Source organism: Eschrichtius robustus, chromosome 16 (genome assembly GCF_028021215.1).
Source record: "Eschrichtius robustus isolate mEscRob2 chromosome 16, mEscRob2.pri, whole genome shotgun sequence".
NCBI lineage: Eukaryota > Metazoa > Chordata > Mammalia > Artiodactyla > Eschrichtiidae > Eschrichtius > Eschrichtius robustus.
Genome location: NC_090839.1, coordinates 45,424,244 through 45,448,512, shown reverse-complemented (window position 1 = coordinate 45,448,512; position 24,269 = coordinate 45,424,244). Strand labels below are relative to the sequence as shown.

General features: G+C 43.9%; 1 protein-coding gene across 1 annotated transcript in view; it reads left to right on the top strand.

Moving 5' to 3' along the window:
- Nucleotides 1-268: 268 nt before the first annotated feature.
- PYGB (glycogen phosphorylase B) overlaps nt 269-24,269 on the top strand; it is a 59,547-nt gene continuing 35,546 nt past the window's right edge. The window contains exons 1-2 of the mRNA XM_068523801.1: nt 269-624; nt 18,437-18,538. Of these exons, the coding sequence (XP_068379902.1) occupies nt 382-624; nt 18,437-18,538 (345 nt within the window). The 5' untranslated portion in view covers nt 269-381. The remainder of the gene's footprint in view (nt 625-18,436; nt 18,539-24,269) is intronic.

Here is a 24,269-nt window from a genome sequence, read left to right as displayed (position 1 = left end):
GGAGGGGGAGGAGCAGGAGGAGACACTGTCTCAGGGAGTGGACATGAAGAGGGTTGCTGGCAGAATGGGCCACAAGCCCAGGACCTCATCCTCAGCTCTGCAAGTTGAGAAACTCCGCAATACTCCTTCACCCAGGGGTAGGTGCACGGCCCCTCCAGGAGGCCCCTCCCACCCTGCGACCCCGCCTTTCCTCAGGCCCCGCCCCTCACTTGGTCCGGCGCAGCGCGCAGGCGCACCCTCAGCACCTCCCTTCCTCGCCGCCGCAGCGCAGTGCGCAGGCGCGGCCTGGCAGCCGGCGAAGCTGCAGCATCCTCAGTGCGGGCGTGTCCCCGCGGCTCATCTTGCCCTCCTCGTCCTCGTCCTCCTCGGACTGCCGGCGCGATGGCGAAGCCGCTGACGGACGGCGAGAGGCGGAAGCAGATCAGCGTGCGCGGGCTGGCGGGGCTGGGCGACGTGGCCGAGGTGCGGAAGAGCTTCAACCGGCACCTGCACTTCACGCTCGTCAAGGACCGCAACGTGGCCACGCGCCGCGACTACTACCTGGCGCTGGCGCACACGGTGCGAGACCACCTGGTGGGCCGCTGGATCCGCACGCAGCAGCACTACTACGAGCGCGACCCCAAGGTGAGGCGGCACCGGGGTGGGGAGAGACCCCCGGTGAGAAGGGACCTCCCCCCGAGATGGGGAGAGACCGCCCCCCGGGTGGGGAGGGACCCCCGGTGAGGAGAGACCACCCCCAGGTGAAGAGAGCCCCTTGAGATGGGGAGCGACCCCCCCCGCCCCCCAGTTGAGGAGAGACCACCGGGTGAGGCATCCCCGCACACGGCGTCGCCTAACCCTAACCTCCCGTACTGGGTGGCCTGGAGCCCTGCGGTTGGGGCCTGCTGTCCGGGCGGGCAGAGATGGGGGGCGTCACTGGGAAGCCTGCTGAGGGGAAGGAGCCCGCAGTGATGGGCTCTGCCTTCCAGGCGCTCACACCTACCTTGAAGAGCTTCACTTAGCTTAAGGTTGGCCGACGTTAAGGAATTGTTTATTCTTTTTACATTTTACACACATGTAGGTTTATGATTGAAAAGTACAAACTACACGAGAGAAAATTTGGTTATCACCTCCGTTATTAACTGTGTTAAACTATAGGTGCATGTCCTTCTACACCTTTTCCAGTTCTTGAATATATATGCACACTTTTAAAAAGCATGTTGTATATACAATTTTGTGGCTCTTCTGTTTCATTCATCAACATTTGTAGCTTTTTTAGCAGCTTTCCAAGTCAGTAAATATGATTCTCCAAACTGGTAGTTTTCAGTTTGATGGGTATGGGCTTGGCCAGGCCCCTGCTACCAGTTTTGTTTGTTTGGTTTTTTGTTTTTGTTTTTTTCCTCTTGACCATGGAGAGTTTTATCCTTTCTACTATACTAATGTAAAGTGAAAACTGGTGAGGAAAGGACACACTTGCAGGCCTGAAGCCAATTTGCAAGGATCTGACTTGCAGTGTACACCTGAGCACTGGGCAGTTGCTTTGTTGATAGTAATTTACAGTATTTTTGTAGGGCGTTAAATGTTTAATAATTGCTAAGTCTGAGATTGGTTGCTTTTCCAAACTTATTCTGGGGCACTCTTCTTTTCTAAAAGAGAGGTGGTAAAAAGGACAGATTTGTTAGAATACCAACTAGGATCTTCATATTTAGTATGCAAGACAGTGAAGAAAGAAGTGGCACCAAATGGCAGAAACAGGTTATTTCAACAAGGGCTTGGGATGACTTTGCCAGGGAAACTGGCCAACAGGCAGTGGCTCCCCCAGAATTCCCTGCTGATGGCAGAGCTCTGATTTGCAATATCATTGTTATTCATGTAGCAGGTGACAAGGTACATCTCTGACGGCACATTCAAGGGTATTTCCCTGCAGCTGGACCAGAACACACCGAAACACCGTGGGGTCCCGTTAGAGTGTTCATCTATATTTAGATCCTGAAAAGGCTAGTGATGGGCTCAGGGATTACGGAAATAACCTTTCATGAACAGGATTAAATCCCTCTAACAAAGCAGGTTTGCTGATCCTCACTGATTGCTATGTGGCTATAGGTGTAAACCTTTCTCTTCTTTAAAGCCACACAGCCTGTAAATGGAAGGTTGTTTGCTTGTCCTGGATAGGAAGGTCATTTGAAAGTGGAAACTTGGAATTTGAGTGCTTCAGTCTGGCTAATTCATGTTGAAAATACGCTCATCATCTCCTTTTTCTGCAAAAGTTACGTGTTTGCTTGTAACGGACAAGAAACAAGCCCCAGGAGGATCAGAGCTGAGAGGACGTGGAAGGTCTCCCAGTAATAATCCTGCAGAGCCACATCCCCAGCCTAAGAACGGCTTCAAGGATGTGTACCACTGCACTGCAGACTTAGGCAGCCTGACGATCTAAACAATAAGTTAAAGTGTTTTTATTTAATATTTTTATTTACTTTAAAACAGTTAGGCAAGTCCTTGTGATTATTGGAGAAAAAATTAGAAAACACAGATAAGCCAAAAGGAAAAAATTAACTGTAATCTCACCACCTAGTGGTAGCACTGTAAATGCTACAAACATCTTGTGTTCCACATCTCTTTTTCTGTGCAGGTAGAAACATTTGTTTTTATTACACAAAATAGTATAGTGCTGTGCTGCACCTATTGTTTCATAACTCTCAAGCACTCTATTTTTGGTAATAGTAGAAACAGTTGAAGCTCAGTGCTCAGAGGAAGAGTTTTCAAGTAAGCTGCCTGGCAAATCAGCAAGGCAAAGAATCTGGCTAAAATTAAGAAGTCTGCTCTTGGCAGGAGGCAGGCTTAGTTCTAAAGACGGCTCCAGGAGTCTCTGAAGTGATGGCAAGGTCAGGACTCCACCGCAGACTCAGGGACAGAAAAGAGCTGGGTGGTGAGGGATGGCTCACACAAATCCAGGCTCCTCAAGTCCTGGCTTTACCATTTGGCCTGTTTGACCCTTGAGCTTGGGTGGATTTCTTAACCTTTCTTGGCCTCAGTTTCTTCATCTTTAAAATAAGGAAGGTCAAGCTAGGTAATCCATCCCTGAGTACCTTGCCGTTCTAAAACATTGTAGCTTTGTGTTTGCTGATAAAATGTTTCCAGTTTATATTAACATTCCATCCAAAAAGAATTTGAGAATGCTTAAGCAAGATATGCTGCAAAAGTTTCAACTTCATAGAAGACCTCAAAGAGAAAGTTGGGGCAAGACAGTAAGGGTAGGAAGGTGGGTTAAGTTCAGATGCATGGTCAGGACACAAAATGCAGATGTAATTTCTGGCAACCAAAGCAGATTGCAGATCATGCCCAGTTATGGGAGTCATGGAATCTCTGCAGTAAATTCTAGAATGAGCAGGTACGAGATTTCTTCCATGGGTCTTTAAAGCAGACGTTGTACGATGTGGACAGCTGGCCTGATTGCATCCCTGCAGTGGATGAACTGGCCAGTTTACCATGGCTCTTCCCCATGAGCTCTTGGCATAACCATACTGGTGGACTAAGGAAAGGAGCTCTACCACTGGGTCCAAACTGCTGTCCTAAATATTTCTAGTAAGATAATCATGATGAATACAATTAATCTTATGGTTTGGCTGGATCTGGGAGTTAAAGGAAGATGATCTAGAGCAGTTTTTTGTTGCCTTGGCTGCACACAACCCCTACTTCTGAAATTTTGTTTTAATTAGGCAGGAGTGGGTCCAGCGCTGGGATCTTTTTGACCCACTTAACTGTTCTGATGTGTTTGCCCTCATCTGTGTGAAGTTGACCTTGTATCCCATGGGCAAGCTTCCCTGATAGCAGAGAGCTCAGTTACTTTCTCTGGCCAGAAGCTGGGGTGGGGCAGATGTTTCGTGTTGCTGATTACCCTGACAGCTTGCCAAACGGAAGGTAGGCTGAAGCCGTCATTTATGAGATTAGGAAGCTTTGGGTGTGTGCCGTGATTTTTCTTAGAAGACAGTCTAGCCTCTGCTCCTGCAGGCTGTGATGGTTAATTTTGTGTGCCAACTTGGCTGGGCTATGGTGCCCAGATATTTGGTCAAATATTATTCTGGTTGTTTGTGTGAAGGTGTTTTCTAGATGAGATTAGCATTAAAGTCAGTGGATTTTGAGGAGAGTAGATTACCCTCCGTAATGTAGATGGGCCTCTAATCAGTTGAAGGCCTGAACAGAACAAAGACTGATACCCCCACCATACCCACCTCCCCTCTCTTCCTCTCTGCATCCCTCCCCAGCCAGAAGGAATTTTCCGGCAGAAGGCTTTTGGACTCCAAATGCCGCTCCTTCTTGGGTCTTCAGCCTGCAGGCTCACCCCAGCAGATTTTGGTCTTGGACCCCCATGATTATGTGACCCAATTCCTTAAAATAAATCTCTGTGTATATATCCTGTTGATTCTGTTTCTCTGGGGAACCCTGACTTATACCCAGGTGCTGTGGATGGCTAACCCTTTGTATCTTTATGAAATATTGTAACTGATCTCATTTCTGCATCCTAGCCCTTTATAGATGATTTTTAAACGTTTATTTTATGTGATTTCAGACTTTTACAAGTTGCAAGAATGTTACAAAGAATTCCCATATGCTCTTTATCTGGATTCCCCAAACATGAAACATTTTTAACACGTTTGTTATGTCTTTCTCTCTGTATAAATACATTTTTTCTGTGAACCATTTGAAAGTAAGTTTTAGACTTGATACCCCTTTCCCCCTGAAAACTCAAATGTGTGACTCGGAAAATCAAGGAGATTCCCTTATACCACCAGAGCATTTGGAAAAAACTCAGGGTGTTCACACCAACACGGTGTTGTCACCTGCAGACCTTACTCAGCTTTGTCAGCTGTGCCACTGATAAGAAATACAAGGAAGAAAACTGAGAGAACTTTACACATCTTTCCAGATATACCTCCTTTTTTCCTGCCCATTAAACAGAGCAGGCTCTAACCCATATGGAAACCCACACATTTTAAGACATGAAGCAGGTAAACAGCAGGCAACAGATAGCTGGCTCTTTTCTACCTTGTAGAGAATGGGGCTCTTAGGATATGGCGAAGGGAAGAGAAATGAACACAGAAATTTAGAAAGGTAATTGGACAACTGAAAAGTATGGTTAAATTTCCTCTAAGATCAGGGACAAGACAAGGTTGCCCACTCTCACCACTGTTATTCAACATAGTTTTGGAAGTTTTAGCCACAGCAGTCAGAGAAGAAAAAGAAATAAACGGACTCCAAATTGGAAAAGAAGAAGTAAAACTGTCACTGTTTGCAGATGACATGATACTATACATAGAGAATCCTAAAGATGCTACCAGAAAACTACTAAAGCTAATCAGTGAATTTGGTAGAGTAGCAGGATACAAAATTAATGCACAGAAATCTCTTGCATTCCTATACACTAATGATGAAAAATCTGAAAGAGAAATTAAGGAAACACTACTATTTACCATTGCAACAAAAAGAATAAAATATCTAGGAATAAACCTACCTAAGGAGACAAAAGACCTGTATGCAGAAAACTATAAGACACTGATGAAAGAAATTAAAGATGATACAAACAGATGGAGAGATATACCATGTTCTTGGATTGGAAGACTCAACATTGTGAAAATGACTGTACTACCCAAAGCAATCTACAGATTCAATGCAATCCCTATCAAACTACCAATGGCATTTTTCACAGAACTAGAACAAAAAATTTCACCATTTGTATGGAAACACAAAAGACCCCGAATAGCCAAAGCAATCTTGAGAAAGAAAAACAGAGCTCGAGGAATCAGTCTCCTGGACTTCAGACTATACTACAAAGCTACAGTAATCAAGACAGTATGGTACTGGCACAAAAACAGAAATATAGATCAATGGAACAGGATAGAAAGCCCAGAGATAAACCCATGCACCTATGGTCACCTTATCTTTGATAAAGGAGGCAAAAGTATACAATGGAGGAAAGACAGCCTCTTCAATAAGTGGTGCTGGGAAAACTGGGCAGCTACATGTAAAAGAATGAAATTAGAACACTTCTAACACCATACACAAAAATAAACTCAAAATGGATCGAAGACCTAAATGTAAGACCAGACACTATCAAATTCTTAGAGGAAAACATAGGCAGAACACTCTATGACATAAATCACAGCAAGATCCTTTTTGACCCACCTCCCAGAGAAATAGAAACAAAAACAAAAATAAACAAATGGGACCTAATGAAACTTAAAAGCTTTTGCACAGCAAAGGAAACTATAAACAAGATGAAAAGGCAACCCTCAGAATGGGAGAAAATATTTGCAAACGAAGCAGCTGACCAAGGATTAATCTCCAAAACATACAAGCAGCTTATGCAGCTCAATATCAAAAAAACAAAGAAGCCAATCCAAAAATGGGCAGAAGACCTAAACAGACATTCCTCCAAAGAAGATATACAGATTGCCAACAAACACATGAAAAGATGCTCCACATCACTAATCATTAGAGAAATGCAAATCAAAACTACCATGAGGTATCACCTCACACCAGTCAGAATGGCCATCATTAAAAAATCTACAAACAATAAATGCTGGAGAGGGTGTGGAGAAAAGGGAACCCTCTTGCACGGTTGGTGGGAATGTAAATTGATACAGCCACTATGGAGAACAGTATGGAGGTTCCTTAAAAAACTAAAAATAGAACTACCATACGACCCAGCAATCCCACTACTGGGCATATACCCTGAGAAAACCATAATTCAGAAAGAGGCATATACCACAATGTTCATTGCAGCACTGTTTACAATAGCCAGGACATGGAAGCAACCTAAGTGTCCATCGACAGATGAATGGATAAAGAAGATGTGGCACATATATGCAATGGAATATTACTCGGCCATGAAAAGAACTGAAATTGAGTTATTTGTAGTGAGGTGGGTGGACCTAGAGTCAGTCATACAGAGTGAAATAAGTCAGAGAAAAACAAATACCATATGCTAACACATATATATGGAATCTAAAACAAAAAAAAAGATTCTGATGAACCTAGGGGCAGGACAGGGATAAAGACGCAGATGTAGAGAATGGACTTGAGGACACTGGGAGGGAGAAGGGTAAGCTGGGACAAAGTGAGAGAGCAACATTGACATATATATACTACCAAATGTAAAATAGATAGCTAGTGGGAAGCAGCTGCATAGCACAGGGAGATCAGCTCAGTGTTTTGCAGCCACCTAGAGGGGTGGGATGAGGGTGGGAGGGAGACGCAAGAGGGAGGGGATGTGGGGATATATGTATGCATATAGCTGATTCACTTTGTTATACAGCAGAAACTAACACAACATTGTAAAGCAATTATACTCCAATAAAGATGTTAAAAAAAAAAAAAGTCTGGTTAACAATGCCTTCAACAGGATCTTCTGGAGTAGGAATTATATGTAATTTCAGTTTTAGCTGAGTGTCTTTTCTCAGCCTTGAAACACCATTTTTTTTTTAAAGGTGAAAGTAGCTCTGTTGAGAACACTGACTTATAACACTGAGTCACGAGTGTAGTTTGACATGGTCCAGATCACTTACTCTAAATTGATTAGGCTCTGGCTATCTGTCAGGGACAAGGTGGCCTCCATGATTATCTGGCTCTGGGATGGGGTGAGTAGACGCTTTGTAGAGCTTAATGGCACATAGGTGGAAGGCAGAGGACTGTGACACTGACGTCATGTAGCACAAAGTGAATTTGTTTCCTGCAGAACTAAGTGATCTCTGAGTGTAAAATCCCTGTAGATTTTACAGGGATAAAGTACTGTAATTTTATCATATTTTACATTTTCCAAGTTGACTTTGCGCAAACAGACCCGTGTTCTACTCCTAGGTACCAGTACCTAAAATAAAAAACGAAATTCGTGGTCCACATTGAGACACGACCCACCAGTTAGGGGAAGCCAAGGTTCCCCGGTACTTCGCTCTGAAAGAAAGTGCGAGTGTGACTTCATAGGTTGGGCCTTAAGAGGTGTGGTAGATAACGCTCAGCATCCTCACACAAGCACAGTAGTGGTTTTATAAAGCTCTTTCCTCCAAAAAGCCCCTCAGACGCAGTGGCGTGTACGTGGGGACATGCTCAGTGAGGACAGGGGTGGAAGGGCCCCTCCCCCCAGCAGCCCTCCTCTCGCTGAGCTGCTCGGGCAGGGCGGCAGGCTGGAGGTGGCCTCAGTGCCTTTGTAGAGGCTGGGGGGCCCAGCGGAGCTGACTTCTGTGTTGGGTCAGTGGTCAGTGTCCCTGTGTCATGTCAGGGCCCGCTCTGTCTGGCGGGAGCCACTCTGTACTGCGAGAGGGCAGCTCGTGGGCTAAGACGCCGCTGTGGCACCGACAGGATCTGATAGACAAGAGGAGTGAGGCCGCGTGTTCCTGGCGCAGGCGGACACCTTCCTGGCCGGATCTGCCTGTAGAATCAGGTTCTTGCTGGTGAAGTCGATTGCCCCAGTCTGTGCTTCGATGCCCTGAGTGTTGAAAGTTCTTTCTTTCCTTTTCCTGCAGAGTGTTCAGACCCTTCTGTTAAACAAGGACTCTAAACACACTTTTAGGAGAGGGAAAAGAAATTGGAGGTCTCTGAAAGTCCAATTCTATGTATTAATCTTGGTTGTATAGAGAGCAAAATGAGGCTCTACCTATTGACATTAAACTCCATTTTCACAGAGTTCATTAACTCCTAAGATTCTTTAGGAGATTAATATGTTGTATAATGTTTGTGTTGATCATATTTTCATCTGTGTCGAAGAGCTTTGTTTATGCTTTTCTGTGATGTAACCTGTTGGTGTGGGCTTTGCATGTAATAAATAAACTCAATTTATAAAAAAATTAAGGCTGCCTCTAGGCCATTTAACACTTGTTACAGCCATATTGCAAAGAAGGGACTCTGCAAGAAAGATCAGTGACCTAGTTCAGGCCTGCAGATGGCCCCCCAGAGCTGTGTGGCAAGGTTAAGGGATCCCTGCTGTTCTCAGGCTCAAGCAGGTGAACATCTGGTTCTCGATTGGCACCCCTGAGCCGGGAAGCCCTGTCCAAGGTTGCACAGATGGCGCCGGGGAGGCTGGAGGGGCTGGAGAGGTAGGAAGGGGCTGGGCTGGGCCTGCGATGGCCTTGGGCCTGCAGCAGCAGAGTTTGGGCCCGGCAAGGAGCTGGCCCTTTGCAGGTGGTTTTTTTCCAGAATTGTCACCCTGTTCTTTAGGTTCCACACCCCTCCCTGAAAATCTGGCCAGGTGAGGGGACCAGCATTGCCTAGTCCCAGGTAGGCATGGTGCTCTCAGAGACATAAAGTGACCAGGTCGCCCCACCGGCCGCTGCAGGAGCCGGGATGGGACCCAGTCCGCGTGGTTCAAAATCTGTTCATGTCATTGGCCGGCTTCTCAAGCGCCTTCTTCAGTTTGATGGTTTCACGCTGAACCATCTTAAGGAAACTGGGGAGAACAAAATCAATATATGTGAGGAAACAATAAAAGTTCTCAAGTCACACAGACAAAAACAGCAACAGAAAACAAGGCACAGACCCTGAGTCCAGAGCTCCAGCCAAGTACAGCCTGCAGCGGTGCCTGGCGCAGAGCTGACCGTGGTCGGTCCTTTCTGAGTGGGCAGTGCTGGGGGGACCCTGGGTGCCATGCTGCTCCTGCTGCCCTCTTGTTCAGGATGCCACAGGAGGCTGCCCGGGCAGGTTTACAGAACTAAATACACAGCTGAACCCTGGACACCCAATGTTGAACTTGGGAGGAAAATGAAAGAGATTCAGAGGCTTTAAGACTGGGCCCAACATTTTATCCCTCAGCACCCATCTCTTAGAAAAAGAGATAATCAAGCTGTTTTCATAGTGCTAGTTAAAAGTTGGAAACTTTAGCAGAGAGATCGAACTACAACTTTTAAAATATATACTTATAGTTAAAGGCAAAATAAAAACATCTTGATCATATCTCTGACATGCCAACTTTTTTTTTTTAATAATATTTATTTATTTTTGGCTGTGTTGGGTCTTAGTTGCGGCACTCGGGATCTCTCATTGTGGTGCTCAGACTTCTCTCTAGTTGTGGTGCGCAGGTTCCAGAGTGCATGGGCTCAATAGTTGCAGTGCATGGGCTTAGTTGCCCTACAGCATGTGGGATCTTAGTTCCCCGACCAGGGATCGAACCTGTGTCTCATGCACTGGAAGGCAGATTCTTTTTTTTTATTTTTAAATAAATTTATTTATTTTTGGCTGCTTTGGTTCTTCGTTGCTGCGCATGGGCTTTCTCTAGTTGCAGCTAGCGGGCTTCTCATTGCAGTGGCTTCTCTTGTTGTGGAGCACAGGCTCTAGGTATGCGGGTTTCAGTAGTTGTGGCACATGGGCTCAGTAGTTGTGGCTCTCAGGCTCTAGAGCGCAGCCTCCGTAGTTGTGGTGCACGGGCTTAGTTGCTCCGCGGCATGTGGGATCTTCCCGGACCAGGGCTGGAACCCGTGTTTCCTGCATTGGCAGGTGGATTCCTAACCACTGCGCCACCAGGGAAGTCCCAGAAGGTAGATTCTTAACCACTGGACCACCAGGGAAGTCCCCTGCCAACTTCTTATAAAACCTCTTGGGAGAACCCCAGAAATAGGCATGGCCTTCATGTGTGCCTAGAAGAAGGGAATGGCTGCTCAAAACATTCACTCACTCTCACGGACAGCTGGGTGTTGTCGTCTCAGTGTGTTTTCACGTTGATTACTAAGCCCCATCTGGAGGGAGGTGTGGTACCGTGCTATGGGAACCCCATATAATAATAAATCAGTTCAAGTGTAGAGTAAATAGCGTCCAGGACGATGAAAAGTCAGGAGGAAGCAATGGGCCGTGAGCAGCAGTGACAGCGGTGGTGGAGCAGAGGGCAGCTCTGCAGAATCACTCGTTACACTGTGACGTGTTTGTGATTTAAAGGACACTGGAATTATTTTTGTTTGTAAGCATGTTCTTTCAATTTGTAGATTTAATATGTATGTAAAGTTTTCTTAAATTACATATTGAAAAATTTTTTAACATTTTATTCATATTCTTTCTTCAGGAACACTAATTATGCAGATGTTAAGTATCCTTTGTCTTCTGTATAAATATTTTTCTCTCCAGTCCTCTTCATGATTTTCCCCCACTTTGCTCACTTTTCCAGCCAGCTTTTTGTTTTCAGCTGTGCCGCTGTTTTGCATTCAGTGCTGCCTCCATTTCTGTGGTGGTTTTATCTCTTGTTTATTTTACTTCTTTCTCGTGCTCAGTTGAGTCCCTTTGTTACCTGATCAGTGTTTCTTGATGTCTTAGATGGGTCTGTGTTTATGGATTTCATGTGGCCCTTGGTAAATGTTGCGTGTTCTTTGCCTGTTGTATTTCCTGTCTGTTCTGTTTTTCTTCTCAGGGTGTAGACCCTGAGCTCCATCTCTGAGTGGAGGGGATTCTTCCTGAGCCAGTTGCTTGCAGCTGGATGATGGGGCAGGGCCTGCTGTGTGCAGCATGGAGGGAGCAGCCCCTCCTGGTTCCCAGTTTTGTGATGTGTGTGTGTGTGTGTGTGTGTGTGTGTGCACGCACGCGCACACAGGTGTGAGCGAGTGTGCGCCGTGGGTTTGAATGCATGTACACATGTGGGTGTGTGAGTGTGCACGCATGTGAGTGTGAAGTGCGTTGTCCTTTCATCGGCCTCAGAAGGCAGAGACCAGCAGTGGACAGTCACCCTCGTCCCTCCCCTGCAGCTTGGTGGTGAAGTGGTACAAGGGGCAGTTTCTGGCTGAGTTCTGCCTCCCTCAGTTTCCACCTTTGTTTTCCTAGGGTCAGTGAGTTTTAGGGAGAAGTGGGCAGAGACATTTTTATCCTACCACCTTTACAACTGGAAGTATTCTATCTTACATACAATATTTATTGGGATAAAATTCAGATACCATACAATTCACCCATTTAAAGTGTACAGCTTATTCAGTGGTTTTGGTATATTCAGAGTTGTGCAACCATCACCACAGTCAGTTTTATAACATTTTCATTACCCCAGAAAGAAACCCCATGCTTTTTAGCTGTTACCCACCCTAAACTCCCTGTCCGCCTGTCTTAGGCAACTACTAATCTACTTTCTGTTTCTGTAGATTTACCTATATTCCATATAAATGGAATCATACAATATGTGGTCTTTCGTGACTGGCTTCTTTCATTTAGCATAATGTTTTCTAGGTTCATTCTCATTGTAGCTTTATCAGTACTTGATTCCTTTTTATGGCCAAATAATATTCCACTGTATGGATATACCACATTTATTTATCCATTCATAAGTTGGTGGACATTTGAGTTGTTTTCACCTTTTGACTATTAAATACAAGTCTTCTAGTGGACACAGGGTTTCGTTTCTTTTGGGTATATGTCTAGGAGTGGAATTGCTGGGCCAAATGGTAAACTGTTTAACTTTTGAGGACCTGCCAGACTGGTTTCCAGAGTAGCTGCACCGTTTTACATTCTCATCAGCCAGTTTTCAGATCCTTGCTAACCATTTGTTATTATCTGATGGCTTATTGATCATAGTTGTACTAGTGGATGTGAAGTGGTATCTCATTATGCTTTTGATTTGCATTTCCCTTATGATTCATGATGTTAGGCATCTTTTCATGTGCTTATTGGCAATTTGTATTTTCTTTGTAGAAATGTCTGTGCAGATCCTTTGCCCAACCTACCACTGGGCTGTCTTTTTATTATTGAATTGTATGTATATATTCCTGATACAGATCTCTTACCAGCTATGTGATTTGCATATATTTTCTCCCAGAAGAACAGAGCTGGAGGTATCACGCTGTGACTACAGTCACAAAGCTACAAAGCTACAGTCATCAAAACAGTATGATACTGCAACCTAAATGTCCATTGACTAATGAATGGATAAAGAAGATGTGGTACATATATACAATGGAATATTACTCAGCCATAAAAAAGAATGAAATAATACCATTTGCAGCAACATGGATGGACCTAGAGATTATCATACTAAGTGAAGTATGTCAGACAGAGAAAGACAAATATCATACGATATCACTTATATGTGGAATCTTAAAAAAAAATGATACAAATGAACTTATTTACAAAAAGGAAACAGACTCACAAACATAGAAAACAAACTTATGGTTAACAAAGGGGTAAGGGGGGTGGGGGAGGGATAAGTTAGGAGTTTGGGATTAACATATACACACTACTATATATAAAATAGATGATCAGCAGGGACCTACTGTATAGCACAGGAAACTCTAGTCAATATTCTGTAATAACCTATGAGGGAAAAGAGTCTGAAAAAGAATATATATATATGTATAACTGAATCACCCTGAAACTAACACAACATTGTAAATCAAGTATACTCCAATAAAAAAACAAAAACAAACAAGCTAACAAAAACCATTGTGGTACTGGCACAAAAACAGACACATAGATCAGTGGAACAGAATAGAGAGCCCAGAAATAAACACACCCACTTAATGGGCAGTTAATCTAGGACATAGGAGGCAACAATATGTAATGGGGAAAAGACAGTCTCTTCAACAAGTGGTGCTGGGAAAACTGGGCAGCTACATGTAGAAGAATGAAATTAGATCATTCCCTCACACCATGTACAAAAATAAACTCAAAATGGATTAATGACCTAACTGTAAGACCAGATACTATAAAACTCCTAGAAGAAAACAGGCAGAACACTCTTTGACATAAATTTTAGCAGTTTTTTTTGGATCTTTCTCTTAAGGCAAAGGAAACAAAATAAAAAATAAACAAATGGAACCTAATTAAACTTAAAAGCTTTTTTTGCACAGCAAAGGAAACCATTGACAAAACGAAAAGACAAGACCTACTGAATGGGAGAAAATGTTTGCAAATGATATGACCAATAAGGGGTTAATATCCAAAATATATAAACAGCTCATACAACTCAATATCCAAAAAAAAAAAAAAAACTGATTGGAAAATGGGCAGAAGACCTGAATAATCATTTATCCAGAGAAGACATACAAATGGCCAACAGGCACATGAAAAGATGCTCAAAATCACTAATCATCAGAGAAATGCAAATCAAAACCACAATGAGATATCACCTCATACCTGTCAGAATGGCTGTCATCAAAAAGACCATAAATAACAAATGTTGGCGAGAATGTGGAAAAGAGGGAACCCTCCTACACTGGGAATGTAAATTGGTGCAGCCACTATGGAAAACAGTATGGAGGTTCGTTAAAAAACTCAAAGTGTAACTGCCTTACGACCCAGCAATTCCACTCCTGGGTATATATTCGAAGAAAATGAAAACACTAATTTGAAAAGATATTTGCACTGTTTACAATAGCCAAGATATGGAAGCAACCTAAGTGACCATCAACAGATGAATGGATAAAGAATATGTGGTCAATATACACAGTGGAATACTACTCATAAAACAATATACATCCAAAGAAAATGAAAACACTAATTCAAAAGTATGCACCCCAGTGTTCATAGCAGCATTATTTACAATAACCAAGATGTTGAAGCAACCTAAGTGTCCATCAATAGATGAATGGATAAAGCAGATGTGATATGTATATTACAGTGGCATATTACTCAGCCATAAAAAGAAGAATGGATAGACTTAGAGAGTATTATGCTAAGTGAAACAAGTCAGACAGAGAAAGACAGATACTGTATGTTATCACTTATATGTGGAATCTAAAAAATAAAATGAATGAATATAACCAAACAGAAATAGGCTTGAAGATACAGAGAACAAACATGGTTACCAATGGGGAGAGGGAAGAGGGGAGGGGCAAGATAGGGGTAGGGGATAAAGAGGTACAAACCCCTATGTATAAAATAAATAAGCTACAAGGATATATTGTACAGCACAGGGAAATATTTTATAATAACTTTAAATGGAGTATAATCTATAAAAATTGTGAATCATGTTGTACACCTAAAACTAATATAATATTGTAAATCAACTATACTTCAATTAAAAAAAATTTCCCCCTTTTTGTGGGTTGTCTTTTTTACTTTCTTAATTGTATCAAATGTTTTAAATGTTGATGAAGTCCAATTTACCTGTTTTTTCACTTGTGCTTTTGATGTCATGTCAGAAGAAACCATTGCCTAATCCAAGGTCACAAAGATTTACCCCTATGTTTTCTCCTAAGAGTTTTATAGTTTTGGCTCTTACATTTATGTTCTTGATCCATTTTGAATTAATTTTTTGCATATGGTATGAAAGAGGAGTCCAACTTTATTCTTTTTTTTTTTTTTTTTTACTTATTTATTTATTTTTGCCTGTGTTGGGTCTTTGTTGCTGCGTGTGGGCTTTCTCTAGTTGCAGTGAGCGGGGACTACTCTTCGTTGCGGTGCGCAGGCTTCTCACTGTGGTGGCTTCTCTTGTTGTGGAGCACAGGCTCTAGGCACGTGGGCTTCAGTAGTTGTGGCACTTGGGCTCAGTAGTTGTGGCTTGCGGGCTCTAGAGCACAGTCTCAGTAGTTGTGGTGTGTGGGCTCAGTAGTTGTGGCTCGCGGGCTCTAGAGCACTGTCTCAGTAGTTGTGGTGTATGGGCTCAGTAGCTGTGGTGCACGGGCTTAGTTGCTCCACAGCATGTGGGATCTTCCCGGACCAGGGCTCGAACCCGTGTCCCCTGCGTTGGCAGGCGGATTCTTAACCACTGTGCCACGAGAGAAGCCCCCAACTTTATTCTTTTGCATGTGGATATCCAGTTGTCCTAGCACCATTTGTTGAAAAGACTATTCTTCCCCACAGAATTATCTGGGCACTCTTGTTGGAAATCAGTTGACCATAAATGTGAGGGTTTATTCTGGACTCTCTGTGCTATTCCATTGCTCTGTGTGTCCTTCTTTATGCCAGTATAGTCTCACTGACAGTAGTTTTATAGTAAGGATTGAGATTTGTGTGAGTCCTCCACTTTTGTTTTCTTTTTCAAGATTGTTTTGACTATTCCAGACACCTTGCATTTCCATCTGAATGCTAGCATCAGCTTGTCACTCTGCAAGGAAGCCAGCTGGAACATTGACAGGGATTGTGTTGAAGTTGTAGAACATTTTGGGATTATTGCCATCTTCACAACGTTAAGCCTTCCAATCCATTGACATGGGATGTCTCTCCATGTACATAGGTCCCCTGCCTGTGTATTTTGCAAGTTGGGAGCCTCTTTCTACCTGGCCCATCCTTTCAGGCTGCTTCTTGGTTCTGAGGAGAGTAGTTTAAGAACAAATACAGTGAAGTGTGAAGTGATGGTGTGAATGCTGCTGGAAAAACCCAAAGGGCAGCACCACTAACACGGCTCTTGGCTGGCAGACGGCCACCAGGTTTCCTCAGATGTTTCTGGTCAGCTGCTGGTCAGAATTCTAAACAAGGTGTAAGAAAGCACCTTCAGCGTGTCTCTGCCCAAATGGTGGGTTCCGAAGCTGCTGGTGCGGGGCTCAGCAGGTCGCCCTCTGCAGGTGTCTCCGTGAAGTGCACAGGCCCCAGCAGCTCTCTGGCCACCTGAGGAGAAGGAATCCAGGCCTTTCTTCTCCCTGCATTCTGCAGCCCATAGGGAAATAGATTTTTTAGATTGTATATTTTGGAAATTTTATAGGAAAGGTCAAACCGTAGTGCAGCCAACACTCTCCCCTGGATTCACACCTGAGACCAAGACGTGCTCTCTCGTCATCGTGCACGTGCACAGCTCACAGACACACACCTTTTCAAGGCCTGGTTTTGCTCTTTTACTTTTTACTTAGAGGCAATATTAGATTGACAGAGGGTTGCAAATAGAGTGTAGCATGCCCACATGCCCTTCACGGCTGCCCGCAATGGTAACATCCTGAGTGACCACAGCACAGGTATCAAAACTAAGAAGTTAGCTCTGGCTCAGCACTTCCTGTCATTTCTTCCTCTGATGGCCTTTCTCTGTCCCGGACCTAATCCAAGGTCCTCAGGGCATTTAGTTGTCCTATTTCCTTAGTCTTCTATCTGCAGTGGTTGTTGGTCTTTCCTTGTCCTCTGTGACCTTGACAGATCTGACGGGTGCTGGTCAGGCACTTCCACAGATGTCCCTAACTTTGGGTCTGACCGATGCTTCTCACCGTCAGTCTGGGGTTGGGAGTTTTGGAAAGAGAACCGTGGAGGTGAGGTCCCCTTCTCATGACAGCATATCACCCGACCTGTTACTGGTGACGTTAACCTTGATCATGTGGGGAAGGTGTCGTCACAATCCAAAATTGTGAGTTTGCAGTTTTCCCTTTCCAGACTATTTGTCGGAAGGGAGCTGCCATGACCAGCCCACCCTCAACGGGAGGGGGATTGCGCACCACACCACCTCCTGGAGTGAAGGCTACCAGATAACTTGGGGGCATCTGCTAAAGCCACCACGGTGATTAAGATTATTTGGGGGGAGACACTTGGAGGGCTGTGCAGAATATCCAGTCAGTCCCTGGAGCCACGGTGGTCACCTGCGCAGCTGTTACTGTGCTGTTCTCATGGTGGTTTTCCATTCCTCCCATTCCTTCTGCGTTTATTAATCAGAATTCTTCTGTAGGGAAGCGTTTTTCCCTTCTCTCATCAAGGCCTTACTCTTTTTTTTTTTTTTTTTGAGAGTTCTAGTTTTATTTTACTTATTTTTTTGTCCGTGCTGTGTGGCATGAGGGATCTTAGTTCCCCAACCAGGGATCAAACGCGTGCCCCCTGCATTGGAAGCGTGGAGTCTTAACCACTGGACCTCCAGGGAAGTCCCAAGGCCTTACTCTTGATAGCTGGAGGCAGCATGGAGCCCTGTATGAGAGCAGGACTCTGCGGGCCAGATCTCAGCTCTGCCACCGCCTCCCGTGGCCCATTGGGTGGTCGTGTGGGCAGATGGCACCAGGTGCGGGAAGTGTTGAACCCTGCGTGGCCCCCAGCGAGTGTTGGTGGTCGTCACCTCGTTTTCACGGAGGTTTACCTCTCAGTCCCCCAAAGCCAGCAAACAGTCAGCAGGTGGAAGTAGACGTGTCCATCGGTCTGTCCCGTTGTGTTGACCGTGCTGTTTGCACTGAGTGCTTAGTGCAGGTATCAGAAGCTGTTCATCCTGCAGGGCTGTTTCACCCTGTGTGAGCGATGTGGTCTCCTCCTTGAGGGCGTGGCTGGGAAGAGGCCCCGCCAAGCTCAGACCTGGCTCTGTCTGTCCTGGGAGTCTGTTCCCCACTACTGCCCCGCCCTGCCTCCCTACCTCAGGCAGCGGTTCGTTTCCATCCCCTTGGGGACTCCAGAAGGGCAGTGAACAGACTACTTTCGAAGGGCCCCCGCTAGGGGGGCTGCCCCTGGAAAGCTGAGGTTGGCCAAGGCTGAAGGGAGTGAGCCCATTTTAGGGATGTGCAGGTAAGTGCAGGGTTGACTGAGCAAAGCCCCTAAGAAGGTCTACTCAGCACCGGAATCTTCTCGTGTGTGGGGTGGAATGCACAATCTAAGATGCTTCCTTTTGCTTCCTCAGCGCATCTACTATCTTTCCCTGGAATTCTACATGGGCCGCACACTACAGAACACAATGGTGAACCTGGGCCTTCAGAACGCCTGTGACGAAGCCATCTATCAGGTATGGGTCCTTGGGGCCAGGCTGCTAGGTGGCCTCTCGTGGGCACTGAGTCTTAATCCAGGCCCTGCAGAGGTGAGCGCTGCCGTCTGGGACGGGAGAAATGGCTCAGGCGTCGGGGAGAATGGGTTGGTGGGCGACACTCCTGCTCAAGGGGAGAAAGCAAGAAGTGGATGGGAGGGCTTCCCTGGTGGCACAGTGGTTGAGAATCTGCCTGCCAATGCAGGGGACACGGGTTCGAGCCCCGGTCTGGGAAGATCCCACATGCCGCGGAGCAACTAGGCCCGTGAGCCACAACTACTGAGCCTGCGCGTCTGGAGCCTGTGCTCCGCAACGAGAGGCCGCGATAGCGAGAGGCCCGCGCACCACGATGAAGAGTGGCCCCCGCTTGCCGCAAATAGAGAAAGCCCTTGCACAGAAACAAAGACCCAACACAGCCAAAAATAAATAAATTAATTAATTTAAAAAAAAAAAAAAAGAAGTGGATGGGAGCTAATGCGCTAGAGGTCAAAGACTGGGGTGCGTTGTGATGCCAAGGCTTGACGCTTCTAGACCTTTGCACTCCGTACCCCAACCCCAGGCGGGTTTACCACGTGGCAGAAATGGCTGGTATCGTCCCATTTCTCTCCACTTTATTGATCCAGTGACCCACCGCCAGCTCCCCTCCCCCACCCCAAGACACTGGTCTTGCCCTTTGTCCCCTACTCAGAGTAAACACTGCCTTTGCCTGAGTGTTCGTCTTTGACAGCTGTTCACTCAGAGGCCTCACCCTTTCACAGTTGATTTGCAGTTTTAGGGCAGAGCTGGAATTGGCCGTGTCTGTTTACTGTCTGTGTACCCCCTCTGTGGACACTGTCTCCCTCCCGCACCGGACGCTCAGTGTAGGATTTCTAGAGCGTGAATGGGCAGCACCCCTGCCCTTTGCACGTATGTGGAAGGGTCCTCACCAGAGTCGTTCCTTCCCCCAGCACCTGCCCCTGCCTTTGCTTTTGTTTGGTTTTGGTGTTGGGGTGGGAGGTGCTCTGGGGGCTTTGTTGGAAGCAGGGTGGTGTGAGCCTCCTGTAGCTGTCAGGCCCTGGCATCACAGGGGCTCCTGTCTCCCCTCCAGGACTTAGGGGAGCCAAGCATCTGGGGCAAGTGGTTTCAGTTGGCACAATACAAACTTGTAAAAAAAATTGACTCCCCCAAATAGGAACCTTAGGCTCACAGTTACCTAAAAAGATGGAGGTTTTCCTCCCAGGTGATTTGTCATTTGAGTTTCATTTACTGACTATGAATGTTAGAACATGTCTATAAGGACCACAGAACAGTGGAATTTACAGTCGTATAAAGCATTTCATTTTTTGAAACATTTTCTCTGTATATAATTCTTAACAGATAGTAAATATTTTAGGGAATGTTTATACCATAAATATGCATTATCTGTTTATAATGTTTTTAAAATATTTACTTAAAATGGCTGTTTATTATTCCTGAAGCCAAATTTTTTTTTTTTTTTTTTTTGGCCACACTGAGGGCTTGTGGGATCTTAGTTCCCCGACCAGGGATTGAACCCTGGCTCTTGGCAAGGAGAGCACAGAGTCTTAACCACTGGACCACCAGGGAATTCCCTGTTTATAATTTTCACTACACAAACAAGATGTTAATTGTAGAAACTTAGAAAATACAGGGAGACATATATCTTTTTAAACATTGTACATTTTTTTCCCTAAAAACGGTATTTCACTTGCCATTTAGCTTTTAATTAAGCTTGTGTTTGAAAAGTTTCCACGATGACAGAACTTGAGCATCTTCAGGCACACGTTTGCCTGGCCTTCCTTCCAGGCACAAGGCGGGTACCAGATGCTGTGGGTGGGACTGTCAGTGATGCAGGGCTGGAGGCCTCCTGCCTCCAGGCTCCCCAGTGACAGTGCAGTGTCAAAAATAAAACATGCTACCACTGCATCACCCAGGGCTAGTTCTGGGAGCGGGATACACTAAAAACTAGAAATTCAGAAGAAGCCACTATCTCCTGATTGAGCTATCAAGGACACATTTAAAATTTTTTTATTGTAGAAAAGTTTATATATGGAAATTGAGTTGACTCTTATGATGAACTTCTTCCACATACCATCACCTGGCTTCACCAGTCCTCAAGCCCAAGTCATGGCCGGTCTTGTTTCCCTTATGCCCCCACCACTCCCAGATTGTTTAAGCCAATGTCAAATATAATACTTCACTTGTAAATATTTCAATGGATATTTTTAAAGATAGAGTCATACCATTATGACCTCTAAAATATTAACAATTAATTCTTTAATATCAGTTTTTCAGGCAGTGTACAAATTTCTCTGATTGCCTTAAAATTTTTTTAAATATTATGTTCAGAAACTTAGTTGCATTTGGTTAATATGTGTCTTAAATCTCTCTTAATCTATTAGCGTTTCCTCTTTTTTAATTTGTCTGCCTTGCAGTGTATTTGTTGAAACTGGGTTTGTTCTGTAGAGTGTCCCCAGCTTGTGTTTAACCTGCTGCTTTGTCCAAAGGATGTCTCAGCACTTCTACTCAACATTGTACTGATGGAGCTGTGGCATTTAGCCAAGAAAATGAAATAAGAGGTATCTAGATTGGAAAGGAAGAAGGGAGGCTATCTCTACTTATAGATGACATGACCTAGAAAATCCTAAGGAGTCTAGTAAAAATGTATTAGTACAAATGAATGGGTTCGGCAGAGTTGCAGGATAAAGATCAATATACAGAAATCAGTTGTATTTTTATATACCTGCAATGAACAATCCTAAAATGAAATTAAGAAAACAATTCCATTTAAAATAGCATCAAAAATAATAAAATACTTAGGAACAAATTTCCAAAAGAGACACAAACTTATGTTCTGAAAACTATAAAACATTGCTGAGAGAAAGAAAACCTAAAAATGGAAAGACATCCCCTGTTAATGGCTTGGAAGACTTAATGTTAAGATTGCAGGGACTTCCCTGGTGGCACAGTGGTTAAGAATCCACCTGCCAATGCAGGGGACACGGGTTTGATCCCTGGTCTGGGAAGATCCCACATGCCGTGGAGCAACTAAGCTCGTGAGCCACGACTCCTGAGCCCGTGTGTCACAACTACTGAAGCCCATGTGCCCTAGAACCCAGGCGCTGCACCTACTGAGCCCATGCACCGTAACTACTGAAGCCCACTCACTCTAGGGCCCATGTGCTGCAACTACTGCAGCCCGCGTGCCTAGAGCCCGTGCTCTGCAACAAGAGAAGCCACCGCACCACAACGAAGAGTAGCCCCCGCTCACCGCAACTAGAGAAAGCCCACGTGCAGCAACAAAGACCCACGCTGCCAAAAAAATGAAGATTGCAAGACTCCCCAGATTGATCTACAGACTCATTGCCGTCCCCAGTAAAATTCCATTTGGCTTCTTTGCAGAGATTGACAAGCTGATTTTAAAATCCAGATGCAGATGCAACAGATCAGGATTAATTAAAACATCTTGAGAAAGAAGAACAAAGTTGGAGGACTCACATTTCCAATTTCAAAACTCACTACAAAGCTACAGGTGTGGTCCTGGCATAAGGACAGACAGAGCAGTGGGATAGAATTGAGAATCAAGAAATAAACCGTCACATTTATAATTGATTTTTTTCCCAATTTAAAAAAATTGAGGTAAAATACACATAATGTAAATTTACCATCTTAATTGTTTTTAAGTGTACAGTTCAGTGGTATTAAGTACATTTATATCATTGTGCCACCGTCACTACCGTCCATCTCCAGAACTCTTTCATCTTGTAAAACTGAGACTCTATATCCATTATATACTAACTCCCCATTCTCCCCTTCTCCCAGCCCTTAACCACCACCATTCTACTTTCTGTCTCTGAATTTGATACTCTGGATACCTCACATAAGTGAAAACATACAATATTTGTCTTTTTGTGACTGGCTTAATATCTTCAGGGCTCATCTGTGTTGTAGCATATGTCAGAATCTTTTTAAGGCTGGATGAATAATAGGCCACTGTATGTATATACCACATTTTGTTTATCCATTCATCTGTCCTTGGACATTTGGATTGCTTCAACCTTTTAGATACTGTGAATAATGCTGTTAAACATGAATATACAAATATCTCTTCAGAGCCCTGCTTTCAGTTCTTTTGTGTGTATATATAGAAGTGGGATTGCTGGGTCATAAGGTGATTCTGTTTCGCTTTTTGAGGGACCACCATACTGTCTTCCAGAGCAGCTGCACCCCTTTATATTCTCACTAACAGTGTAAAAGGTTCCAATTTCTCCACATCCTCACAAACACTTATCATTTTATTTCTTTTTTTTTTGATAGTAGCCATTCTAATGGGTGTGAAGTGATATCTCATTGTGATTTTAATTAACATTTCCTTAAAGATTAGTGATGTTGAGTGTCTTTTCATGTGCTTATTGGCCATCTATATGTCTTCTTTTGGAGAAATGTCTATTCAAGTACTTTGTCCATTATTGAACTGGGTTGCTTGGTGTTTTTATTGTTGAGTTTTAGGAGTTCTCTATCTATTCTGTATATTAATCCCTTATCAGATATGTAGTTTGTGCAGATATTTTCTCCGATTCTGGGTTGCCTTTTCACTCTGTTGATAATGTCTTTTTTTTTTTTTTTTTAACATTTAAAACGATAATAGAACGTACTGTTTTTTTAATTGAAGTATAGTTGATTTACAATGTATCAGGTGTACAGCAAAGTGATTCGGTTATACATATACATATATATTTGTCCCATTTGTTTATTTTTAACATCTAAAATTTTTGAAAATGGTTTCATTATTTTTTTTATAAGATTTTTAGAAATTTCATGTAATGTCTGAAACATTTATATTAACATATTTCCATACAAATAACCCAATGAAAGTTTAGTATTAGTTGTTTTGTTTGTTTGTTTTTTTATACTGCAGGTTCTTATTAGGCATCAATTTTATACACATCAGTGTATACATGTCAATCCCAGTCGCCCAATTCAGCACACCACCATCCCCACCCCACCGCAGTTTTCCCCCCTTGGTGTCCATATGTCCATTCTCTACATCTGTGTCTCAATTCTGCCCTGCAAACCGGCTCATCTGTACCATTTTTCTAGGTTCCACATACATGCATTAATATACGATATTTGTTTTTCTCTTTCTGACTTACTTCACTCTGTATGACAGTCTCTAGATCCATCCACTTCTCAACAAATGACTCAATTTCGTTCCTTTTTATGGCTGAGTAATATTCCATTGTATATATGTACCACAACTTCTTTATCCACTCGTCTGTTGATGGGCATTTAGGTTGCTTCCATGACCTGGCTATTGTAAATAGTGCTGCAATGAACATTCGGGTGCATGTGTCTTTTTGAATTACGGTTTTCTCTGGGTATATGCCCAGTAGTGGGATTGCTGGGTCATATGGTAATTCTATTTTTAGTTTTTTAAGGAACCTCCATATTGTTCTCCATAGTGGCTGTATCAATTTACATTCCCACCAACAGTGCAAGAGGGTTCCCTTTTCTCCACACCCTCTCCAGCATTTGTTGTTTGTAGATTTTCTGATGATGCCCATTCTAACAGGAGTGAGGTGATACCTCATTGTAGTTTTGATTTGCATTTCTCTAATAATTAGTGATGTTGAGCATCTTTTCATGTGCTTCGTGGCCATCTGTATGTCTTCTTTGGAGAAATGTCTATTTAGGTCTTCTGCCCATTTTTGGATTG